Here is a 24,503-nt window from a genome sequence, read left to right as displayed (position 1 = left end):
CTGCCATGTTTCACAGCCCTCGGGACACAAACCTTCACCAATCTCCACCCCATTTCCCCATTCCCACTGACACTCTTCAAATCCCATTACCTTTACAGCCTCCCATGCATTACAAGCCAATTTATTTCATTTCATTAACTTCTATCAAAAAGCTTTCATGATTGCTGGGAGACAGAAAGAGGAGAATGCATTGTAGGACATAGAGCTCATCTGCGGGATGAAAATAAAGACGCTAATCAAAGGTATTTTGTTTCCTATTGCCTTGGGCAAAGCAATATGTTGTAGGTTTGTTTTGAAGTATTATTGCCAGTATGACTAAGAGTGAATCTCACAAAAAAAGCAAAACCAAAAGGAGAGAAAAAATAATATATATATATATATATGCATACATACACACACACATACATAAAGATATATTATAAATCGACCTATTGTAATTTACTAAAAAATACAAGGTTTTTTTTTGCCTTAGCAATAGCAAAGCAATATATTCTAGGTTTGCTCTTAAATATTACTGGCTAAGAAAGAATCTCATGAAACCTGTTAAATATATCAAATAATACACACACACATACATATATTTACATAATATTAATAATAATAATTATTATTATGTAGAAATAGGATATTTGAGAGATTTACCCCTTAAAACTTGCAGGGCTGTAGTGCACTCACTGAGAGATTTGTAATGCCTCTCTTAAGGTCATAATTAACAATGCTAATCTCACCCTCATCAAGAACAGATATGTTTTCGTTTGTTAACAACCAAAGAACGCGTATTAGATCACAATAACTCACAAAGCCCATCAGCTAGTCAGTAAATTACTCTGCAAAATGAAATTCAAGAAAATTAGGCACTCTTTGTTGCGCAATGATAGAGGCAAAATATTTCTGTATTTAGAATTTCGTGATAAGCCCAATCTCGATGACACTCTTCCTGTCTGCCTCCTGGGGAAAGAAAAGACGCCTCACAGTACACAGCTAATAGACAAAGAGAATTAGGGGTCCAATCAGTGGGCACACTGTAGCTAATTACAGTGAAAGGGATGCGTGGAGGACATAAGGACAAGTGTCAGCTGGGGTTGTTGATTGGAGTGTGGCATTTCAGAGGGAGCACAGGATCCACGATTAACACATCAGGCATGGTTCACTGCTACAGATTTAGCTTCTTACCACAGAGAAACTCCATTGAGCACCAGGCTTAGATGTGGGCCAGTTGCCACTCAGAAGCAGCGGGCCGGAGAATTTGATTGAAAAGATGAGAGGGCTGGTCCAAACCCATGGGCTTGATTTTATACACAAAAGAAGACAGATGGCTCGGCTTGAGATGAGAAACTTCTAAATTTGTACTTCTTTTGATTTGGGAAGCTTTTTTCCATGTTAAGGAGAAGGACAGGGACTTAGCAGGAAGCCTATACGAAGGAGGCCAATTAATTTCAAGCGTGCTGATTCTAGATGGCTGAGGAGATGAGTAAGACCAAATACAAATTCAAGCTAATTGCTTTTCCACTGAGACGGTATTGCATTCTACACTCTAAAAAAAAAAAGGTGCTTCAGCGGTTCTTCAGCGGTTCTTTGGAGTGGTTAAGGTGCTATATAGCACCACTACCGTATAAAGAACCTGTTAAGCCCCTGTATGGTTCTTCAGCGGTTCTTTGGAGTCGATGAGGTGCTATATAGCACCACTACCGTAAAACCTGTAAGCCCCTGTATAGTTCTTTAAAGGTTCTTTAACTCTCTCTTAGTCTAGTTGGGGAAGGGGTTAAAACAACATTAAAATACAGTCTATTTCTTAAAGATATACTTTTTTTTGCCCCCAAGGCCCCCATAAGGAAATATTCCAGGGCCCCCACATGAGACCTTTGACCTCAGAAAAAAAGGACCTCTCCACAAACAGCAACACCAGCTTCACACATTACTAACCAGTTAGACTTTATTATAGAGTATCTAAAACAGAAGTTCTTTATTGAGAATTAAGGTTTAGATGTTTGTGAATAGTGTTTGCTGTAGTTGCCTCTTGACCCTTGACTTTAATTTTAAGTTTAAAAAACAAGTTTATCTTTGGCTGTTACAATAGTGTTTATAAAGCACATATGTGATGGGAAGGAACTTATGGTAAAATAATTTCATGCGTCTGAGTCTCTGGTTGCATTTGATCAAAATCTGTAGTTCTTTTATGAGTTTTATGTTATTGCAGTTCTACGATACTACGTGACAATGTGAGAAAATTGTATAAAGCACTTTTAGAATTATGGGTTATGAAGAGGTTTCAGTTCTGTCACTCATAGACATGAAGAATCAGCATGTGAATCTCAGCGATGGTGACAAAATATTCTGATAATTTTGATATGATTTTTGAACATCACAAAACAGGGCTAAACAGCACTAAAAGTGGTTCCCCTATGATTACAAGCCAAATAACCACTTTTAGTGCTATATAGTGTATGATTGTATGATCTCTAGTTTTCATGTACTAGAAAAGCTGAAAATAACGTTCATGGTGTTCAAACGCCACAAACCTGAAGAATCAAAGAATCATACTGTTTAATAATCTACACTGCATTTAAAACATGTTAAGGATAAAATCCTATTCATTTCTTTAAGTGTAAATGTTTTATTAAGGATTGCTAAGTACACCTTTTAAGGAAGACAAAAAATATTAAATGAAACCATTTTCAAACATCACTGAAAGAAGAGTCCAACTAAAAGTGAGTTAGCTGAGGTGAGTAAGGAGGCAAACAGAGAAAGCCGTACAGTCTGTGCTGTCTGATAGGGCTGGCAAATGCAAATAGAGCTTATTATCTTTAAATTACACACGGCTAAAAATAGATTCACAAGCAATGGACCCTGCAAGCGCCCTCCTTATGTGGCACTGGCAGAAATTCCAGACACAGATCACGAATTCAGAAAATGAGTACTGAAATTTATAATTTGTTATTACTCAAAAGGGCCATTTAAAAAGTTGGTTCAGGGGCAAAAGGTTTTTAAAAAAACCTGTAGAGTTTCTCAACAGAAGATGGTTTTATATTTGGGATTGTCTGGAAGAACTACTCTAGCTAATGCCAGTGCTGTGCCAATATATTGAAACTCAACTCAACTCCTGCGCAATCTGCTGTTGCTATACTGTAGTAATGAAGAAAAAACCTTCCCCAGTCGAATTCTGCACAAACCTGTCACGCTACGGTGAGATAAACTCACAAAGAAGATGAAGATAAATGCAAATAGTCTTTAATAAAGCCACACAAGGGTAAATCCAGTACAGAACAGGCAGGAGCACATGTATGGACTAAATGTAAATGTAAACTATATACTGAAGAAAATGAAGATAATTAACGACACACACCTGAACTAAATGACACAATCAAACATGAGGAAAAAACTGGGTCACACAGAGCACGAGGGATGAAGACAACAAAACAGTTCCATGAGGTGTGACAAAACCGTTATAGCCTAATTATAAAAGTGACTCAAGCTGTTTGCAATTGCAGTCTTTTTTCTTATCATTAAAGAAGTTTTGCTGTGAGGTTTCGCATTTCTGTTGCATCTTTTTTGACTGTGCACCAGTCTGTATTGTTGAAGTTATCAGCCCCTGTATAGTTCTTTAAAGGTTCTTTAACTCTCTCTTAGTCTAGTTGGGGAAGGGGTTAAAACAACATTAAAATACAGTCTATTTCTTAAAGATATACTTTTTTTTGCCCCCAAGGCCCCCATAAGGAAATATTCCAGGGCCCCCACATGAGACCTTTGACCTCAGAAAAAAAGGACCTCTCCACAAACAGCAACACCAGCTTCACACATTACTAACCAGTTAGACTTTATTTCTGGAGTATCTAAAACAGAAGTTCTTTATTGAGAATTAATGTTTAGATGTTTTTTTTTCAACTTACCGTTTTGGTGAATAGTGTTTGCTGTAGTTGCCTCTTGACCCTTGACTTTAATTTTAAGTTTAAAAAACAAGTTTATCTTTGGCTGTTACAATAGTGTTTATAAAGCACATATCTGATGGGAAGGAACTTATGGTAAAATCATTTCATGCGTCTGAGTCTCTGGTTGCATTTGATCAAAATCTGTAGTTCTTTTATGAGTTTTATGTTATTGCAGTTCTACGATACTACGTGACAATGTGAGAAAATTGTATAAAGCACTTTTAGAATTATGGGTTATGAAGAGGTTTCAGTTCTGTCACTCATAGACATGAAGAATCAGCATGTGAATCTCAGCGATGGTGACAAAATATTCTGATAATTTTGATATGATTTTTGAACATCACAAAACAGGGCTAAACAGCACTAAAAGTGGTTCCCCTATGATTACAAGCCAAATAACCACTTTTAGTGCTATATAGTGTATGATCTCAAGTGTGGTAGTTTTCATGTACTAGAAAAGCTGAAAATAACGTTCATGGTGTTCAAACGCCACAAACCTGAAGAATCAAATACTGATACTGTTTAATAATCTACACTGCATTTAAAACATGTTAAGGATAAAATCCTATTCATTTCTTTAAGTGTAAATGTTTTATTAAGGATTGCTAAGTACACCTTTTAAGGAAGACAAAAAATATTAAATGAAACCATTTTCAAACATCACTGAAAGAAGAGTCCAACTAAAAGTGAGTTAGCTGAGGTGAGTAAGGAGGCAAACAGAGAAAGCCGTACAGTCTGTGCTGTCTGATAGGGCTGGCAAATGCAAATAGAGCTTATTATCTTTAAATTACACACGGCTAAAAATAGATTCACAAGCAATGGACCCTGCAAGCGCCCTCCTTATGTGGCACTGGCAGAAATTCCAGACACAGATCACGAATTCAGAAAATGAGTACTGAAATTTATAATTTGTTATTACTCAAAAGGGCCATTTAAAAAGTTGGTTCAGGGGCAAAAGGTTTTTAAAAAAACCTGTAGAGTTTCTCAACAGAAGATGGTTTTATATTTGGGATTGTCTGGAAGAACTACTCTAGCTAATGCCAGTGCTGTGCCAATATATTGAAACTCAACTCAACTCCTGCGCAATCTGCTGTTGCTATACTGTAGTAATGAAGAAAAAACCTTCCCCAGTCGAATTCTGCACAAACCTGTCACGCTACGGTGAGATAAACTCACAAAGAAGATGAAGATAAATGCAAATAGTCTTTAATAAAGCCACACAAGGGTAAATCCAGTACAGAACAGGCAGGAGCACATGTATGGACTAAATGTAAATGTAAACTATATACTGAAGAAAATGAAGATAATTAACGACACACACCTGAACTAAATGACATAATCAAACATGAGGAAAAAACTGGGTCACACAGAGCACGAGGGATGAAGACAACAAAACAGTTCCATGAGGTGTGACAAAACCGTTATAGCCTAATTATAAAAGTGACTCAAGCTGTTTGCAATTGCAGTCTTTTTTCTTATCATTAAAGAAGTTTTGCTGTGAGGTTTCGCATTTCTGTTGCATCTTTTTTGACTGTGCACCAGTCTGTATTGTTGGGTAATGTCACTAAAACAGATAAATGTTCTCCTAAAAGTTTTCAGGAGATGCCATAATAATTCGTAGCTTTAATCGCATCAATCCCTTACTGAAAAACAAAGACAAATATCCTTTTCTTTCCACTGACAAATCGTCCACATGCGGCTGGGACTCGAGAGGAGCCGCGGCCCCGACGAGAGCCAGATACGGTAATTAACGTGATGAGAAGCTGAGAGGAGGAAGCAACACTGTGTCATTCCTCAACTCGAGATTCACCCGACTCCACAACCCCCTCCTCTCTGCCGGCCTTTGCTATGCAAAACAGCTCACTGAATAATTCACAAAGCGCACTTTTTACAAGCACCCGACGTACCTCACACAGCACTCTTTACGAAATAATGAAACCGAATAAAATATAGATTTTTTTTACGTGGAGGAGAGACAGAATTTCTGTAGCAAATATACAGTTCCTCATAAGAGCTTCATTACCTTTCTTGGAGGAATTTCAGCGCACTTTGTTAATATTCTATTCAATTTAGGCACCCTAGAGTGTTTTTCCAGTTTAATGAATGCATAGTATTCTCATTACTGAATACCTAGGGATGCAGTATCATTATAAATGTCTCTCAAACTCACGAGATTTTACGTACAGCATTTTATTTTTATTTTTATTGATAGCTGTATGCTCCACCAATGAGACCTGTAGAATTCACCTGTAAGAAGACAAAGAAGTTTAGCCACTGTTCTGTAAGCTGTTACTGGATGTACAGCTGATAGATTCCATTTTAAAATAAAGTATTAAATTATTTACACATAATCAGCAGGCTGCTTTACTTTAAAAGCAATGCAGCCATATTTTCCGTGCCAAAAGGCCAATTGTCCATTGTTAATAGAATTGAGATGTATAAAGAGCAGCTGTCACTTTCAAACCAAACAGCTTTTTAAGTTAGGCAGTGTGGTGAATTCGCATGACCAACTTAAAAACAAGCGAAATCTGCATAATTAATTTTTTTCCGCCCTCATGCGATTTGCGAAGTCCTATTGGATTGACTGGATTTCGGCCACAAAGTTTCGCAGAGCAACAGTAAATCTGACCGCACCTGAAATCAACAAGTTTTGTAGTTTTCTAAATGGCTTATAGGCAAATTTCTTTATAAATATCACATTTTTAAAACCAATTCATAATAAAACGATACATATTGTGTATCACGATCACAATAAGCTGAACAAAGACGTCAAAACCAAGTTTATTGTCATTAACTAAAACTAAAACCATAGAAAAAAAACTTTAATTACTTTAAATAAAACAAACATAAACTGAAATAAAATGTATACAATTTATTTCAGCTAGTTGCCAACATTTCTCATATGTGTCCCTGCAGCACAAAAGCAGTGTTAAGTCGCTGGGGGATATTTGTAGCAATAGCCAACAATACATTGTATGGGTCACAATTATACATTTCTCTTTTATGCCAAAAATCATTAGGATATTAAATAAAGATCATGTTCCATGAAGATATTTTGTAAATTTCCTACTGTAAATATATCAAAACTTTGATTAAAAAATGTTGATTAGTAATATGCATTGCTAAGAACTTCATTTGAACAACTTTAAAGGTGATTTTCTCAATATTTAGATTTTTTTTTGCACCCTCAGATTCCAGATTTTCAAATAGTTGCATCTCAGCTGAATATTATCCTCCTATCCTAACAAACCATACATCAATTGAAAGCTTATTTATTCAGCTTTGAGATGGTGTATTAAAAATGTGTTTTTAAAAAAATATAGCCTTATGACTGGTTTTGTGGTCCAGGTTTAAGTACCATTTAAGTACTATAATAACAAACTAAATAAAAGCTAACAATTAAAACTTCATAAAAACTATACATACATTTTTTAAATGCACACACCGCAAAATTACTAAAAACAAAATTCTAACATTTAAATTAACTCAAAATATTAACAAAAACTATAATACTAAAATAGCACTGCTCCAAACATACACACACATGCATTCCTTGGACCTGCTCATTAATTCGATGCACAAAGGATCAGATATGTCCTCCCCACCTGTGCTCTGTTACATGGGCAGATGGAGAGAAGGCCCCACTCTGAGCAGGACTCATCTGTCTACTTTGTGAGTTACAGTACCTAGTCCCTCTCTGCTCTGCCAGACACTGAAACCAACCGGGCAGACGCTGCAAGAAGAGCTATTTTGGAGTTGGATGCTACTGACAGTGCAACGGCTACCTGCTGACACTGTTCCGCTTGAAAGGATGGGAGGCTGCTGGGACATGCACAGAAAGCGTACACATGGAGACAGACCCCCAAGCCAAGTCCTTTAGCCTTTCGTTAATTTGTAATTATTGAATTACAGTTTTTTTTTCAACTGCTACTACACACATTTTCAAAACTTTGCCTCTTTTTTCAAAACTTTACACACAAATCCAAGAATTGCACACACAAAATGCAAAATGCCTCACATCTCTTGCAATGCACTGCATTCAAATTATCACATATCGCAAACATTTGTCTTGCGTTGCAAACACCTTTGCCATAATATAATATTTTTGGTTATATCATATGCACACAGTTATTTAAAACCTTAGCTCCTATAGCTCTTTGTGCGAGGCACTGATGAATTAGTGTGGCGTTTTAATTGGTTGTGTTTGAAAAAGGAAATCAAGATACTTCATGTTAGATTTTTGTGTGTTACATAGAAAACTGTGTGTTGTTTTGCAAAAAGTGTGAAATTGAAAACTGAGTCAAAGGCCAATAATTAGTGAATGGTTTTGCAGATTTGGTGTGTGGTTCTGGTGTTTGTGTCAGGTTTCAGAAATTGTGTGAGAAGTAAAGATTTCGTGTGTAAGCAGTTGAAAAAAAAACTGTAATTGTAATTGAATACAAATGTTCCATTTGGGAAATCAAATGCATACTTCTAAACTTTGACAGGGAGTTTAAAAAAAATGTAAGGAAAATCTTTCACTTGGTGGGAACTGCCCTCTGTAAATGTTCGTAATCTGTGAGTCCTCATTAAAGAGACTGTGAACTCCCAAGTGTAGGAAGGCCATTATGTAGACGCCCAATAAAAATGCTGCCATCATTTCCACTAACCTTCTTTATTATTTAGTACCCCATCACAAAGAGGCTATTTCCATTTTACGCGAGGGAGGTTCGTTCACTTCGCTGAGTCTCCTCAAGAATGCTCCCTTTCAAGGGCAAGTGGATTATTCTGTTATCCATAATGTGTCACATGAAGTGCCCTCAAGGACCTACAATTTACAAAACACAGTGACATTCTGTATGTTTGATGGCTCATGTCCTAAAAAATTGGTTATTTATAATATGCTACACAAAAAAATATTCACAATACATTCACTGCCTGTTGAAATGAGATCTGAATATTTCAAAACTGAGAGTTTCATTATGCACAAGTCAAACAGGGACTTGCTCATAATGCATTCTGGAATTGCCACCAAAAATAATTTATTTTCAATTCAGTCGTGCAATAATACTGTTGATCTACTAATGTCTAATTGATTCATTTTGTTGGCGTTATTATCCGGTTTGTAAGCTTAAACCCCTGGTGAGGCAATCAAATGAAGTCAATATCATAAACTTGCATGAGCTTAATTAAACTCTGTCCATTCAATTTGCAGGCAGCTCAAGGAAATGACCAAGTATCGCAACACATGCTTCTGTATGCTTTAATTACATTAAGTGGAAGCTAATGAGAAAAATGATGGCATTAATATTAGGATTTAATTGCAAATTCTAAGAAGCTAATGAGTATGTGCCTAAATTAACATATTTTGTGTTGTTTTTTGTGCAAGTCTAGGCAGATCACCTTATGGATACATTTAGGTGAAAATCCCAGCAGAAGAGGAGAGAACGTCCTCACGTCAGGAAGGAAATTCTGGAACAATTACAATCTAGACAAAGTGCATTCTGTATGTTTAATTTCCTGCCCAGAAAATCATAATAACCATAAAACATAAAAGGGAGCACCAGTTTAAAGTGCAAAAAAAAAGCCTTAAAAGACTACACTCAACTCCAAGTGTGTGACATTGCTTTGTCCTGTTCTTGACAGCTTCTTTATACTACGTAAGTCATTCATGTCAGTCAAATTTGTGCCGTCCTTCTCCCACTCATGCCAGCTCTTATACCTTTTTTCTTATGACCCTGATACTTGAAAGTAGAAAGGGAGAGAGGATGAAAGAATAATAACTATGATTAGTCAAACAATTTCCCTACAGATTTTGACACAAAGAGAACATTTCATATCAAAGCAAAAGAACCTTTAGCATACTGTAGATCAAGTGCCACTGTAGAGGACACTGATATGTTTTCCATATTACTTTGTAAACTACGATCAGAAAAGCATTGGCATGGAATTAAAAGGCAAAAAGTGCAATACTGTATATTGAGGGCGTTTAAATAATTAAATAGCTTCTGATTCAAAAGTCTCATTATAATGGGGATGGGAGCATGAGCACCACACTCTGCCTTGATCAGAGACTTCAGTTCTGTGTAATAGGCCTGATTCACTGTAGTTTACAAAATCCTAGCTGGAGAATGAAAACACAGTAAGGTGTTTTTCTAAAGTCTACAAAGTACCACTTCATTGCTCACCTGTCTGCATGCCTTTCATGTTCTGCACATGAATAAAAAAACAATTTGAAACAGATATGTGAAAGTATTACTTTCTGAAAACAGTGCGTTTGAAGTTAGCCTCTGAAAAACTTTCTTCAAAGCCTGTGAAGATACAATCTTCACTTGGGAAGAATTCGATTGTTTGTGGAAATTAAAAGAATTTCCCTCACATCATTTTTTCCAATGTTTGTGCAGTGCACAGTGAGGTTCGCAGAGAGTGGTTAATGAGTTAGAGGAGAACGCTTAAAAAACAAATCCTCGCTGTAGGAGGAAATCTTTCTAATGCACTTCACAATGCGCCACAGCATCTAGAGAACGACAGCGAACCTGTCAGCTTTGGTTTTTGTAATAACTGTTCAGCTCTTCATTGCTCATTGTAAGAGACCATTGCAATTTACGACGCATGCACCTTCCAGACGTCACGTCAAAGGCTACAACTCTTTTGGGCTCAGACAGTCGATGTCGCTTGTGAGTTCTTCCCTTTAAAATGTATAGCTATTAGAGCGGATATGACTGAATCTTAATGATCAGAGGGAAGATTTGCGTAAATTACTGTGAACCTCCCATGCAATATGCAGTAATACAGAATACAGAGAAGCATCATTATAATTCTACTTCATTAAACTACACAGTTCGGCCTCGATAAAAACATACACTGTAAAAAGAAGAGCCAAAAACAATAAAGAGAACATACGGATGCCAATAGAATATTCAGGCTCGTATCTTAAAAAGCCCATCCTGGATGTTGAATATATCTTTCCTTGACTTACTATCAGAGCACTGCAGACAGTTGAAGCCTGAACATCTGCTCAGCCAGAGGGTGAAGGGAAGGAAATGTCAACTTAAGGAACACTTGTCCTTGACTGCAAGATTGATCCCTAAATTGAGAGGTGGGCGAGTTCCATTCGCTCGTTATTGCTGTCACTGCCTCGCTATTGTGCAGTGACATCGCCACGGAAACAGTCCCAGCCCAAATGAAGCATCAGTTATGCAAATGGAAGCAATTTTGCGTGAGTGGCAGATCGTCTTCCTGAAATGAGGATGGGCAAGGGATGGAAATGAAAAATGAAGGGGAGGCAGAGAAGAGGAGAGCCAGCCAAGCTTGAAATGATTTAATTTAAGTGATGAAGGTTTGACTTTGATAAGTTTTGCGTTTTAATAATGGCCTTTGATCACTCCAGGAGTCCAGTGGTGAGGAAAATAGCACGTGCGCATCAGGAGTCGACAAGCTGATAGACAGTAACCTCTGCGGTACGTGAGCCACAGCTTGTAGTAAGCTGTGCCTGCCTTCTCGTCTCATGTTCGGTTTGACACAACCTGCCTGATTGAGTCTCCGAAGATTGCGTGTATATTGAGCAAGTGATCACCGGTGCAGCAGTACGAGTAAATAAGCTACAAACAAATCACAGGAAGCATGTAAGTTGGACATATCGTCCCCTTGGAATTATAAGGTTCTATCTGACATTTTTTGTCAAAATTGAGTTATTCACATATTCTTATTCTGTGACAACCTATCTGCATTATGTGATTTTTGTAATGTTGTGTACATTTTGGGACTTTTTATTTAAAGAAACAAAAAGGTTCTATCTACACTCGAATGGAACGCAAAAACTTTGAAGCTCAATATCTCAAAACTACTCGGAATGCAGATAGAACCTTATAATTCCAAGGGGACGATATGGCATATTAATTCTCTGGATTATATCATCAAATTTCTCAAAGTCATGTAGATTTAGCCTTAATACCACTTTCTGAACGTCACAAACATCAACAGGCACTGCTATGTGCTATGTTTTTCTCTCTTGTGATAAAGGATTCTCAATATATTGGAGACCACATCATTGTCGGCAAACGTATTTTTCATACAGTGCAGTTCATACATGTATCATGTAAACAATATCACACAAGCATGAATGCTGTTTTTCTAAATATCAGCACAGTATTGATTCTGTCAGTCCAGGTCATCATGGTCTATCAGCTTGGAGATTCCTGATACTCAAAGGCCGTAATATGCGAAATGATCAATTAAGTCAAATCTTCGTCACACCAGTGTAATATTTGATTATTGAAACGTATTTGATATATTAAAGTTTTTATTAATTTTTTGAATATTTTTATATTTTCTGTTTTTAATGTGATTTTTAAGTTGTTTTTTGGCATGTAGGTTTGGCAGTGTTGTTTTTTGGGATTACTGATGGACTACTGTCATTTGATTAGTATTATTTGTATTTGTTATTTATTTTGATTTTACTTACATTATGTCTGAATTTATTATGTCTGTATATGTATTTTATTGGGTTTTTAGTTTTATTTTGATTTGAGTTGTTTTAGTGCTTCGACAGGCTGGATGGAAATGAAATAATATATATGTTGCATTTATGGATGTGTATGTACATGTACAGTGTGTGTGTGGTTGTACATATTTTTTTGGTGTTTGGCTTGGTGTTATGTTTGAGTCATTGTTGTGCTCTTATACCTTTTGTTCTTTAGTATTTTGAATTGTTTTTGGCTTTATTTTTTTGTTTTTCATTTAAATGTTAAGTTTTGGAGTTTTGTTGTATGCATTTGTCATTTTGCATTGTCTCTTTATTTTTAAAATGTGTATAGGTAGTATTTATAAAGTTTTGGATCTGTTTTTAGTTGTTTTAATATTACAATTGATTGCTTCTGTTTTCCTCATTTGTAAGTCGCTTTGGATAAAAGTGTCTGCTAAATGACTAAATAAATAAATAAATAAACTTTTCGTTATTTTAGTTCTTTAACTTAAAATGAAAATGAGAAATGTTGCCTTGGCAACAAGCTATTTTCATATTTTATTTTATTTCAGTTAAAGTTTATTTTACTTCAAGTAATAAAAATGCTTTTCTACTCATTTTGACTAACTTTCACGAAGAAAAAAATAAACTTTTCATTATTTTAGTTCTTTAACTTAAAATGAAAATGAGAAATGTTGCCTTGGCAACAAGCTATTTTCATATTTTATTTTATTTCAGTTAAAGTTTATTTTACTTCAAGTAATAAAAATGCTTTTCTACTCATTTTGACTAACTTTCACGAAGAAAAAAAACTGGAAAATATATATCCAGTTACTTTATGAAAAGTAACAGTTATTAAATGTGTAACGAATCAGCTCATGAGGAAATATGAATAATTAACCATAACTAGTTATAATTAATTATTCATATTTTAGATCCGCTGTAGATATTTAGCTGACCTCTCAGGGTCAACTGTCTTGTCAATTCTAAGAACGTTATTTAAGGTCGGAGAAGATCCCCGCCTCTCAAGATGGGGTTGTCCAATGAGAAAGATGGAAATTTTCCGAGGATGAGGTGGCAATTGCTGGAGGGTTTTACGACCCTTTGTCTCTAAGCATGGTAATTTGCAAATGGACTTGAATCGAAATTACTAAAGATTCTCAGGACCCTAATATATATTGCCTATGTACCAACATATAATATACACGCTTGTTTCGATCATAAGAAGGCAAATTCATAGATACTAGACAAGGTAGGATTACAAATAGTGAAAGGATGACAGGAGTGTGTTTCGATTATAAACCTGCATCACAGTATACAATTTCAAAGACAAAATACACGATGACAATAATATACCCAATGACCTGAAGGATCATGTGTGTTCATTCAAAGAAAGGTTTTCCTATTAATTAATTAGCAAAGAAAAGTCCTTCCCTTGTGGATTTTCCTTATGGGCAAGGAAGCGATTTTCTTCACCTAAATTCCAGGAGGGCATAAATGTATCTGGTGTCAGTGTTGCTATGGAACCAGGGGCCTGTTCAGCTTCCTGGGGTGTTACAGAGTATTTGTTAAATCTAGCTAACAACATATATATTGTGTGTTTGAGTGGTCCAGACGCTACAAATGATACAGTTATTAAAGGTGGGGTAACGATTTTTCAAAATGCTTTAGAAAACTGATTCGGGCCAGTAGCAAAACAAAGTTGTAGCCAATCAGCAGTAAGGGGCGCGTCTACTCTTAATGTGGAGGAGAGAGCATTCAGTGCACAGGACGGACATTAGCGAGCTGAGCGACAGAACGATAGAGATAGCGGATAAAAATCAAAAGAGAAAAACGTCTGCGGAACAAAAGAAGGCAAGAAGTAGGACCCGTGTAAATATCGGATCAGCTTTCCAGCGCTGGAGAGAACTCAAGGAGCAGAAGGCCTGCGATCGGACGCCGAGGCTGCTTTGTTTCTTCTCGATAGGCGAGTAACACCGTGTCTGCGCCGCAACAGCTAAAGTCTGTCCAGTACACAAAGCGACAGTTGAAAATCATTAGAAATTTGTGTCAATACATCATGAACGCAGCAGCAGTTTTCTGTCGGGGATTTGTCGTGTCGTGCCACGCCGCATTCAGTGTAGACATATATATATATCTATGGTGGAGACAGCATCACTGATTATAATGAGTTCTCGCGCCGCGCCACTCGCATCCGGTGTAGACACGGTGTAACGTTGGTTTAGCTTTGTTTCACAGAACTAATCATTGCCTGGGTTGCCTACGTATATGTGGGGCGGAGCTATTAAAATAGGGGCGAGACCCTTTTGGGGTAGGGGCGTGTTTGTTTTGGTGATTTCAAATGTCAACATTGGCTACCAGAAATCACTTACCCCACCTTTAATATTTACTACTTAATATTTTCCAACAAATCAGTTCATACAGACTTCTTGGTATAGCATACTACTCTTACTACTTCTTCAGATATAATAGAGTGATGGAAGTATGTATGTCACTTTGTAGGCAAAAACCCGGAAGCGAGTTAGCATTTTAGCACTTCCGGTTCCATCGTCCCAGAGTCAACGGGTTTTTTTGAATGGGAGTTTGGTTAAATCCCCTAAAATAAGGTCCGTGGTTCACACAAGCTCAAGATACTTTCACAATTTATTCTACAACATAAAACACATAGGCGCTGTCATTAAACGTCATCACCCCGAACAGTTGATCGATTTACAGTATTTTCCAATTGCAGTGTATAATTTATAATACAATTGTAGAATAACCAATTAATAGTTTCCCGCATTTTATATTGTTGTTCGACAATGTTTTTTTGCTTTGCCCCGAAATGCAACACAAGTCTTCGGATGGAAGATGCTCGTTTTATTGCTTTCCCGCTGATGCGGAGACTCTTATGATCGTGATTATTCCACGTAAACACCACATTTACCGGCTTGGTAGCGGTGAAAGTGAAACTTTAACGATGCATAGTGCTTAAAGCCACGTTAAAATGAAATGTTTACGGCCACATGAAGCTGTTATAGAGTGAGGGTTTTTTAGAAGCAAGGATAAAATAACATTTTGTGTACCCACCCTAACAAAACGATAGCTGAAATGTGGTACTTTATTCACTAGAATACGTTTAATCTTACCATACCAAAAACTCGCTCACTCTGCTGTTATTTAATAGATTAAATGCATTAGAATTTTATCGAATAGTACGTGGAGACACGCTTTTAATAAAAATATTCATATTAATCAAGGATTTATTGACTTTTAATGCACCTTATTTCGAAATGTACAGAAATACATCCTTTCATATGTCTTTTAGTTATGATTATTTCATTTACTCACTATACTATTTATTACTAATGTCTCATTTCAGTTTTAGTTTGGCTATAGTTTTGTATTTATTCCAGTTGATATGAAAAGGTTCATGTAGCGTGGATTAAAATTCATATACAGACTAAATCCTTTTGACTGAACGAGTTGTCGGGAGCGTGGTGGTGGTGACGTTGAAGGCGAGCAACCGTGGCGCTGTAGTTTGTTTGTAGCCTAAGTTTAGCTTTTAAGTTCTGGCGCTTTTATTTAGGCATCAAAATTCATAAAAGTGATATTATTTTGTACAGATTATCTTGATGGACAAAGCATGTAAGTTTCATGATTGAACACAGAGCTTATTTTTTTTGCGATAATCCAAAAGCCTATGGAAAAAACCCTATTGGCTTTTTGTCGAGGGAACCAGTGCGATGCTAACAGGCTGCTACTACACTACTACTACTACACAGACTGACAGCGACTGGGTCTCATTTTGAAGGCTGCACCCTCTGAAGGTTGCATTTGTCGGCCATATACGTCAACCAGGCTGTCATATTTCAGAAAAGTAACCATTACATTCCCAAGTAAGAAAGAAATTACAGTCATTTACGCCACACAGGAATTAGAGTCAGCATTCTAATGGTTGCTTTCTGAAATTAGATGATATTATGTGGCAGCCAAATGCTTTCTCTGAAAGGTGCAGGCTTCAAAACAAGACACATGCAGCCTGTCTTGAGCGTGGAGTAATACAAACAGTGAAATGTCCCAGCGCTGTTAGTACTCCTGCAGTGCTGCACAGCCAAACAAATATCAGGCCTAGAATAACTGTATAAAATGTTTTGAGATCTGCTCTACTTGAAAATATACAGAAATTGTTGACTGCAAATTTAGTCCCTAGTAAAAAGTTATATATTTAAAATACATTTATTTCATACTACGTATAGCTCAAATCTGTCAACATATTTACTGACAGATAACTCAAGACTAATTGATATAAAAATGATATCAGTAGCAGACTCAGCTGGTTCCTGTGGTCTTGTCCTGATAGCCATCTAGGTGTCGAGGTCTCATACTAAGTATGTCTTTAATTGGACTTCAGCACTACTTCCGCACAATTAAAGTACAAAATTAGTTGTTCCAATTTAGCAGACTTGAAGTATACCAGTTTAGTATACTATACGTACAACTGCAGGGCATTTTATCAAGTACATAAATATGAAAATGTATTTGTAGTATACTTAGCATGAAATAAATGTATTTCAAATACATTTAAGTATATTTATTTTTCACTAGGTGTGTTTTTTTACCTTGTTACACCTTGACATTAATGTTAGTTTGGCTTTTCGCCAAAAGAAGACAAATACAATGATCAGCAAATTATCAGCTCGCTGCTGCCTACACATTGTGCACACAGCCAGTGGAAAATCTGGTTCAGTTGTGTCCTTGAGTAAACATTCACGCTGACAAGATGCTTAAAAACATCTTCCCTGCGACGCTTCCTAACAGCCTGTTTTGATTCGATTTGCATACAGACATTGTGATAGAAAAAGTAAAATATAACTTGCTTATTCAGGTACGCATTGCTGTAAATCCTGTGCACAATAAATATTGCAAGAAAAGTAATAAAATAATAGCAAATGTAACCTCTCAAAAGTTCAACCCAGCAAACAAGCCCACACATTCTAAACGCTAAGGCAAATATATAGACATCATTTGTTCACAACATTTTCATAATGCTTAGCAAAAATTTGTAATATGACCGCACCTCTCCTGGAAAAAGAAAAATGTCTGCTCTGCACATGCTTTAACCTATACATTTTATTGTCCATTACGAGTCCAGACAGTTTTGCATACCTTACAGCTGAAATTCTCCTGAACCTCTCAATTTGCTGAAAAAGAGCTACTGTTAAAACTTTATTCAGCTGAAATATATGGATTTTAGTCTGTAAATTATCAAGGCGTGGACAAACGTGCATAAGTGGATTTATACTCATTAAATACGGCTGTTAATATTTAATGGAATCAGTATTACTTCCCTAAATGTATGCAGTCCTGTGCCAACACTTTATGGATTATTCATCCTGGTAATATTACTCCAGCATAACCCCAGGTTGTGCCTCGTTCTCATTTTCCTTAATCTCACCAGCTTTTCAGTGACTCAGTGATGTTCTACAGTGCCTCTGAACATAGTTAAGGTTTGTGGACTTCACAAGAGAAAGGTAAGATGAGGGTGAAGCATACATTTAGAGTAACATTTGTGGAGTTCACTGTGATTATAGTCAAATCAAGAGGAAGTACACTGTTCTGAACTAGATACAGCACTGTGCAGAACAACCTTGAAAAAGCCTAGAGAGCTTTAATAAATTTCTAAAGTGGATGGCAGCTTATATTTACATGCACACACAGTTCATACTTTTACATGAATGGTGTTAAATGCACTATATAATGACTATTAAGACTTTCTCAACACAGCTGTCAAAGACATGAAATATTCAATCATCAGCTTTCTCACTCTAGCATCAGATCGCCAACATAAGTCCTCCATATCAAGACCATATACTGCATTTCAACATCTCCCTGGTGTTTCACAGCTGTGCCTTTCATCTTGTTACTGACTGAATGTTGGACTCACTTCCGGCTAAATAAAAATGTGTCTCTCCTACCTCTTAGATGATGTGCTGGAATGTAGCAGTGGCTACATTTAAAAGGAATTATAGCTGAACCCTTCAGGCCTGGCAAACATATCAGCATTTCTACAGCTCTGCAGCTGTCTCTGAGCCAGCTACAGTCCCTTCAGAGACCCCACCCACCCAGAAGAACAAGAAAAAGTGCGCAAAATGGCCTTCCAAAAAACGAAATAAGAGTCGAAATTAGATTGCTTGGAATGTAACAACTCTATTTGCGACCACCACTTCAGCTGATTTAAATCGAATGAATTGGAACTAAATGGAACTGAGAGTTCTGACTGGCTTCTAACATTAGGCCCTGACGCACACAACCTTTGAACAATGCCGCTTCCTTCTGCTTTCAGAGCAAAATCAAAAGAAAGACTGATTGTGCCAGACCTCGCCAATGAAGAGCACTGAAATCATTGTCCTTCTATTCATTTTATCACTTCAGCAGTAGCCTGGGTTTGTGGCGACTGCTTAATTAAAAACAAAAAAACAGAGGCTTGTACCAAGCTTCATAGATGTTACATAAAACACAGTATTTTTTATAATGATTTGCAAGTCAATAGCAGATTAATCCATCAGAATTTTGCTTTTGCACAAGGAAACGGCTGTTGAAAATCTTACACAAGCTTGATTGGGTTACGATAATGAACGAAAGGGTAACCGCAGTCTTCATTTCATTTCGTTTCACCCAGTCAAATCAATAGCAGAGGAACAATCAATCTTTGAAACAAGCAGCCCGGTAAACTCAATTCCTTCTCAAAGCAAACATGTTCAAACCTTTTGTCTTCAAGAAAAATAAATCCTCCCAGGAGATTATTGTAAAAAGACCAGGCCAAGAAAATAAGCTTGAATGATAGCAGGTTGATTTGAAAAGCAATTTTAAAGCAGGTTTAAAGATGACATGCTTGTTTTCACTTAGCTCTAAGCAAGTACCATATTTTACAGAAAATAATTCGCACAGGGTCAAAATTGCATTTTTGAGAGAAAGAAAAATAGATACAAGTGTGCAAGTCACATTTTACTATTATATTCAGCAGTAAACTGAATAAAACATATTTAAACACTATAAATATGTATTGTAGTTCCCCATACTCCAAAACAAATCCTATGGTATTCAGAACAGAACAGGATTGCAAAATAAAAGTATAAAACAAATTATTTACAGCAGCATTTTTTATAAACAACATCTATGGCAAACGCTAAAGTTGAACACATTTATTTGAAGTGAAACAGAAGTGTGTGGGAATGCACTATACAAATAAATTCAGTGCAGATCTGTGCGCGTGTGTGCATTGGAATAAATATGTTTTTATTGTATAATATACACTATAATATAGTAATTTCTCTTCTTTTGTATTTGGGTGCAGTCCCATTCCCAGGTTGGTTACCCTAATCTTTTTATTCTCCTCGTTAAACTAGCATCTGCTAGGGGATGGGGTTCTCCCCCTTACCCTTTCTCCCACGGGCCATCTGCTTCCTAACCCACACAAACACACTTAGACTCAGTCCAGCTAAAACCCTCTGCATTTTTAATGAGGTTTGCCACTGAGAAGGACAGCTTGTGGGGCTACAGTGGCCGGGGGCGGGACCCTCTGGCTGCACGGGAGTGAACTCATCTCTCTAGCCTTGCCAGAAAACACTAGGTCTACAGACGAGGATCAGCAACACCCTTTGTAATTGCCCTGCGCTGTGGGCCTCTTTAAAGCTCAGTGACACCACGAGAAAGTAGGAGGAGGAATAAGAAACTGAAATACGGTCGATTAAGTAGAGAGAAAAAAAATGTACGCATAGGTGACCCGCATTTTTCAGCTGAAATAACCAATAATGATGTTTCTCCAGTCGTGCAGCTGATACTACAAGCTAATGGGCCTTATGCTCTGTGATTTATTACTGCAAAGTGAAAGAAATCCGGTTATTTCTCAGACATTTTAACATCTTAAAATGTCTGAGTGCCTTGTCTGATCTGTGCCTGTGGTAAAAACAACCAAGACAAACCCGAATGCTGAATTTGCAGATGGCACTGGTTAAATCAGTGACATTGGTTTGGTTGTAAATGTTGCTGTCATTACCAACCCTGTACACATCAACACCAACGTCAGGTGCACCCTGAAGGGTAAGCAGCCTTATGAATATGTAAATATTCACAGTGAGATAAACAGGTAGAGAGGAAGGGACTAATGGCAGAGCGAGAAGAGGCTACTGAAAGCAAAATCAACAATGTGAATGTTTAATCTTAACGATCTCTTGTTCAAAATATCTCGTTCTCTCGTTTAGAGTTCAAAATATTTCGATTTTTTTTTCATATCTTTTAAAGAGACTGTACACTCTAAAGGGATTTTTCATCCAAAAATGAAAATCCTATCATCATTTACGCAGACCGTTTGACTATTCACAAAACAGACGTTTCACAAGACAAATAATTTTTGTGTTTTTGTCAACATGAGGGTGAGTAAATGATTTCAGATTTTTCATTTTTGTGGGAACATTTAAAGAATGTTTTGTCAAGCAACTAGCTTTACTCTTAAGGTCAATAATATTATTTAAGCCACTTCTAATGACTATTTCTCTTTCAAGTCAGGTACAACATTTCCTTAAAGCAACAATGCTACATTTCCTGTCTTTACAGAATACTGAGAACCAGAAAGCAGCAGGTTTGCGGAAGATTTCGACTATTAATCGAGCAGTTATTACGCTAACAGACTCCAATAGAAGGAATCACATCATGCCTAATCTTGCGTTCATTGCACTGGTTACCGATTAATTATCGCATCCAATTCAAAATTCTGCTCTTCGTGTACAAAGCTCTAAACAATCTTGCTCCTCCATATCTCTCTGAGTTGATTATAGTACACAAGCCAGCTAGATCACTCAGATCACAGACTAAGCATTGGCTTTTGGTTCCCAGAGCTAGATTGAAATGCAGGGGTGACAGAGCCTTTGCTGTTGCTGGCCCCAAGCTATGGAACAATATGCCATTATACATCAGAATAGCTTCTTCAGTGTCTGAGTTTAAAAGTCTTTTAAAAACTTGTCTTTTTTCCCATGCTTTCGGTGTTTTGTGACTGTGGTTTTCTAATGACGTGTTTACTCTATTGTGTGATTGGATCAATGTAACTGTGTACAGCACTTTGGTATACTAAGCTTGTTTCAAAGTGCTTTATAAATAAATTGAACATTGAACATTGAATAGAACCTTTGTGCTTCTGCACTGCAACTCCAGTCTCCCTGAGACTGCAAGATGAGTTACACAGTGCATGGAAAGATACATTCATAAGAGTGAATCACAAATCAGTTACGCACTCCTTACCGGCGTAATGAGCGAGGAGTAAGGCTTGATCCTGATTAACAGGACATGAAGGAAAGGAAAGCAAAGCCCTGGTTTCTCTATTGCTATTTCGCCTTTTCTCTCTATTCGGCACGCTGCCATGCCTCCTAATTCATGGGTGAAGGAGAAGGCGCTGAGATCATCTTCATGTCCTAACCTAAGGGCATGATGAAGGGCTCTACTCTGACTTGATTCATTAGGACTCTATGTAGCCTCTCGCTCTGCTGTGCACTTATGTGTGCACAAGTGAAACTGACTGGCCTCCAGTGAAGGACGGCCAATGATGAATGTAGAGCACAGGAGGAATTCGCACTCAGTGTTTGCGTGATATAAAAATGGGACAAAAAGTTGCATGAACACAAGTGAGTGCAACCAAATGAGAATGCTAGCTCTTAAAAATAAAGGTGCTTCACGATGCCATAGAAGAACCTTTTTGTCTAAATGGTTCCATAAAGAACCTTTAACATCTGAAGAACCGTTCTGTTTCACAAAACGTTCTTGGTGGCGAAAAGAAGGCTCTTCAGATTATAAAAAGCTAAGAAAGAGACTGAATGCTTCTTTGTGGAACCAAAAATGGTTCTTCTATGGCATCGCTGTGAAGAACCTTTTAAGCACCTTTATTTTTAAGAGTGTACTGAGATCCCAATATAAAACACATGGTGAACAAAACAAATACAAAGGGACTCCATACAAATGTCAGGAATAAATTGTCACCAATTAAAGAAACGTGTATGTGTTTGGTTAGCCTACACTTTATTTTAAGGCGTACTTGGTACAGTGTAATTATACATGTGAGTAATATCAATTAACTATATGCACTTATTATATGGTTAGGGTTGCTTGCATGTAATTATGCATCATTCATTGTTGTTATTATAATAGTAAGCACGTGTTACGTGTAACAAGGACACCTTAAAATAAAGTGTTACCATGTGTTTTATATCTGGCACTTCAAAAAGGAGAAATAAGTCTGATGCTTCAAATGTGAAGCACTTTGCAAGCTATTCAATGGCATTCTGAAACAAAACGACTGCGCAGGCTAAAGAACTCACTTTGTCACGGCTCTCCGCGCGGTGATGCTGGCGACGATGATGCTCTCGGGTCTCGGCATCGCCACGGCTTTGAACGTGCCCTGCCAGAACTTCTCAAAAAGCAGCTTCTCTCCCTGAAGTGCACCTGCCATGGCGTCACGATGTGGACCGAGTCGGGTTTGTGCCGTAGTTTCGATGAATCCTTCCTCACACGGTCGATTGTGTAGGCGGCTGAACGAGGGAGCTGTCCAAGTTCTGAAACCAGCGGAATGTTTGCGGCAGCGATCAGCTCCTTTTCCCGGTGTTTGTGCTTGTCTTGCGTGAAGAGTCCGTTTTAAGTTCTCTTCAGAGTCTGTTTTTACGTTTCCCCCATCAGTTGCATGACGACGGCGGCCAGCTTCTATGAATAGCCTCTGCGTCCCTTTTCGCGCATCCCGCCTTCAAGTCATTTTAAGAGTTAGCTGAATCGCTTTTTCACAATATGCATTGAACTCCCGGCAGTTAGAAATTGCATACACAAGTCCAGTGCCAGCGTATGTGGACGGGAGAGTTCTGACAACCTCAGCTCGCTCGCGTCGCGATGTGAGAAACTCAGCCGATGCTGGCTCGTTTTTGTTGCGCGCACCTTGTGACGTTAAAGAAGAGAAGACTATAGGTCACAGGGAGCGTGGCCATCCCTCCGTGCTCGTTCTCTTTCTCTCTCGCGTCCTCTGACTTGAACAAAAGACGGTGCCTGTTGCCTTAATCAGCATAACAAAAGAGGCAGGGGTCGGCGCAGAGGCAGCAGACGGAGCATGTGTCAGGCACAATACTTCCGAGGCAAAGCATTTCCCCCATCAGCCCTCGAGGCCCCACAGTAAACCACCCTCCCTCTCCCAAACACCACCTGTCACTGAAACCCCACCTGCAGCTGCAGAGTGCACAGGTGATAGTACTACAAACAAAAGCAACACGCCTCCTCATTTAGTGCCTTTGTATCTATGTACACTCTTCATATGCAAGTCATTCTTTCAGATTGAAAGGCATCACTGAGTCAAAAGTATGGACACATAGGTTCATTCTTTAGAATTACTATAGTTCACATTTTAGAATAATTGACCGATAAAATGTTAAAACTTTGCATTGGTCAATTATTACAAAATAAAAGATATATCTTTGTTTGGCAACACTTTGCAATAAGGTTCATTAGTTAACTACATGAGTTACCATGAACCACGAATTAACAATACTTCTACAGCATTTATTAGTCTTAGTTAATGTTAGTTTCAGCATTTACTAATGCATTATTATCATTAACATTAGTTAATGCACTGTGTGCTAACATGAGTAAACAGTGAACTACTTGATTTTTTAACTAACATTGACAAAAATGAATAAGTGTAATAAATGTATTGTTCATTGTTCGTTAATGTCAGTTAATACATTAACGGATGTTAACAAATAACACCTTTGTAAAGTGTTCACCGTTGTTTTAGCTTATTAAAAGCTTCTAAGCATTTCCATTGAATAATTAAGATCCTGAGAACTATACAATCATGTGACTGTGAAATATTCAACTTATAAAACACTAAAATATGAGTAACATTTTATGATATCCTTCATTAATAACAAAACAACCATAACTTAACCCTTAAATCCCGGTGGTATCCTGAGGAATATACAGACGTTTGGTCAAATTTACATTGTAAAGCAACTACTTTAGTGACATATAAAAGTCTGGATTAAATTTACCATTTTGATCCAAAAGTTACACGGCTGCATGCCGTGAGAAGACTCTTTTTTTATTTTCATAGGAGATACAAACTGTAG

General features: G+C 37.4%; 1 protein-coding gene across 1 annotated transcript in view; it reads right to left on the bottom strand.

The window, feature by feature from the left end:
• Positions 1 to 23,451, bottom strand: part of srrm4 (serine/arginine repetitive matrix 4) — a 60,200-nt gene extending 36,749 nt beyond the window's left edge. The window contains exon 1 of the mRNA XM_016245269.1: positions 22,716 to 23,451. Within this exon, the coding sequence (XP_016100755.1) occupies positions 22,716 to 22,846 (131 nt within the window). The 5' untranslated portion in view covers positions 22,847 to 23,451. The remainder of the gene's footprint in view (positions 1 to 22,715) is intronic.
• Between the last annotated feature and the right edge of the window lie 1,052 nt (positions 23,452 to 24,503).

The sequence above is a fragment of the Sinocyclocheilus grahami genome, unplaced genomic scaffold, assembly GCF_001515645.1.
Source record: "Sinocyclocheilus grahami isolate Dianchi unplaced genomic scaffold, SAMN03320097.WGS_v1.1 scaffold749.1, whole genome shotgun sequence".
NCBI classification, from domain to species: Eukaryota; Metazoa; Chordata; class Actinopteri; order Cypriniformes; family Cyprinidae; genus Sinocyclocheilus; species Sinocyclocheilus grahami.
The sequence above is the reverse complement of the archived record's forward strand: the minus strand, read 5'-3'. Positions and strand labels throughout refer to the sequence as shown.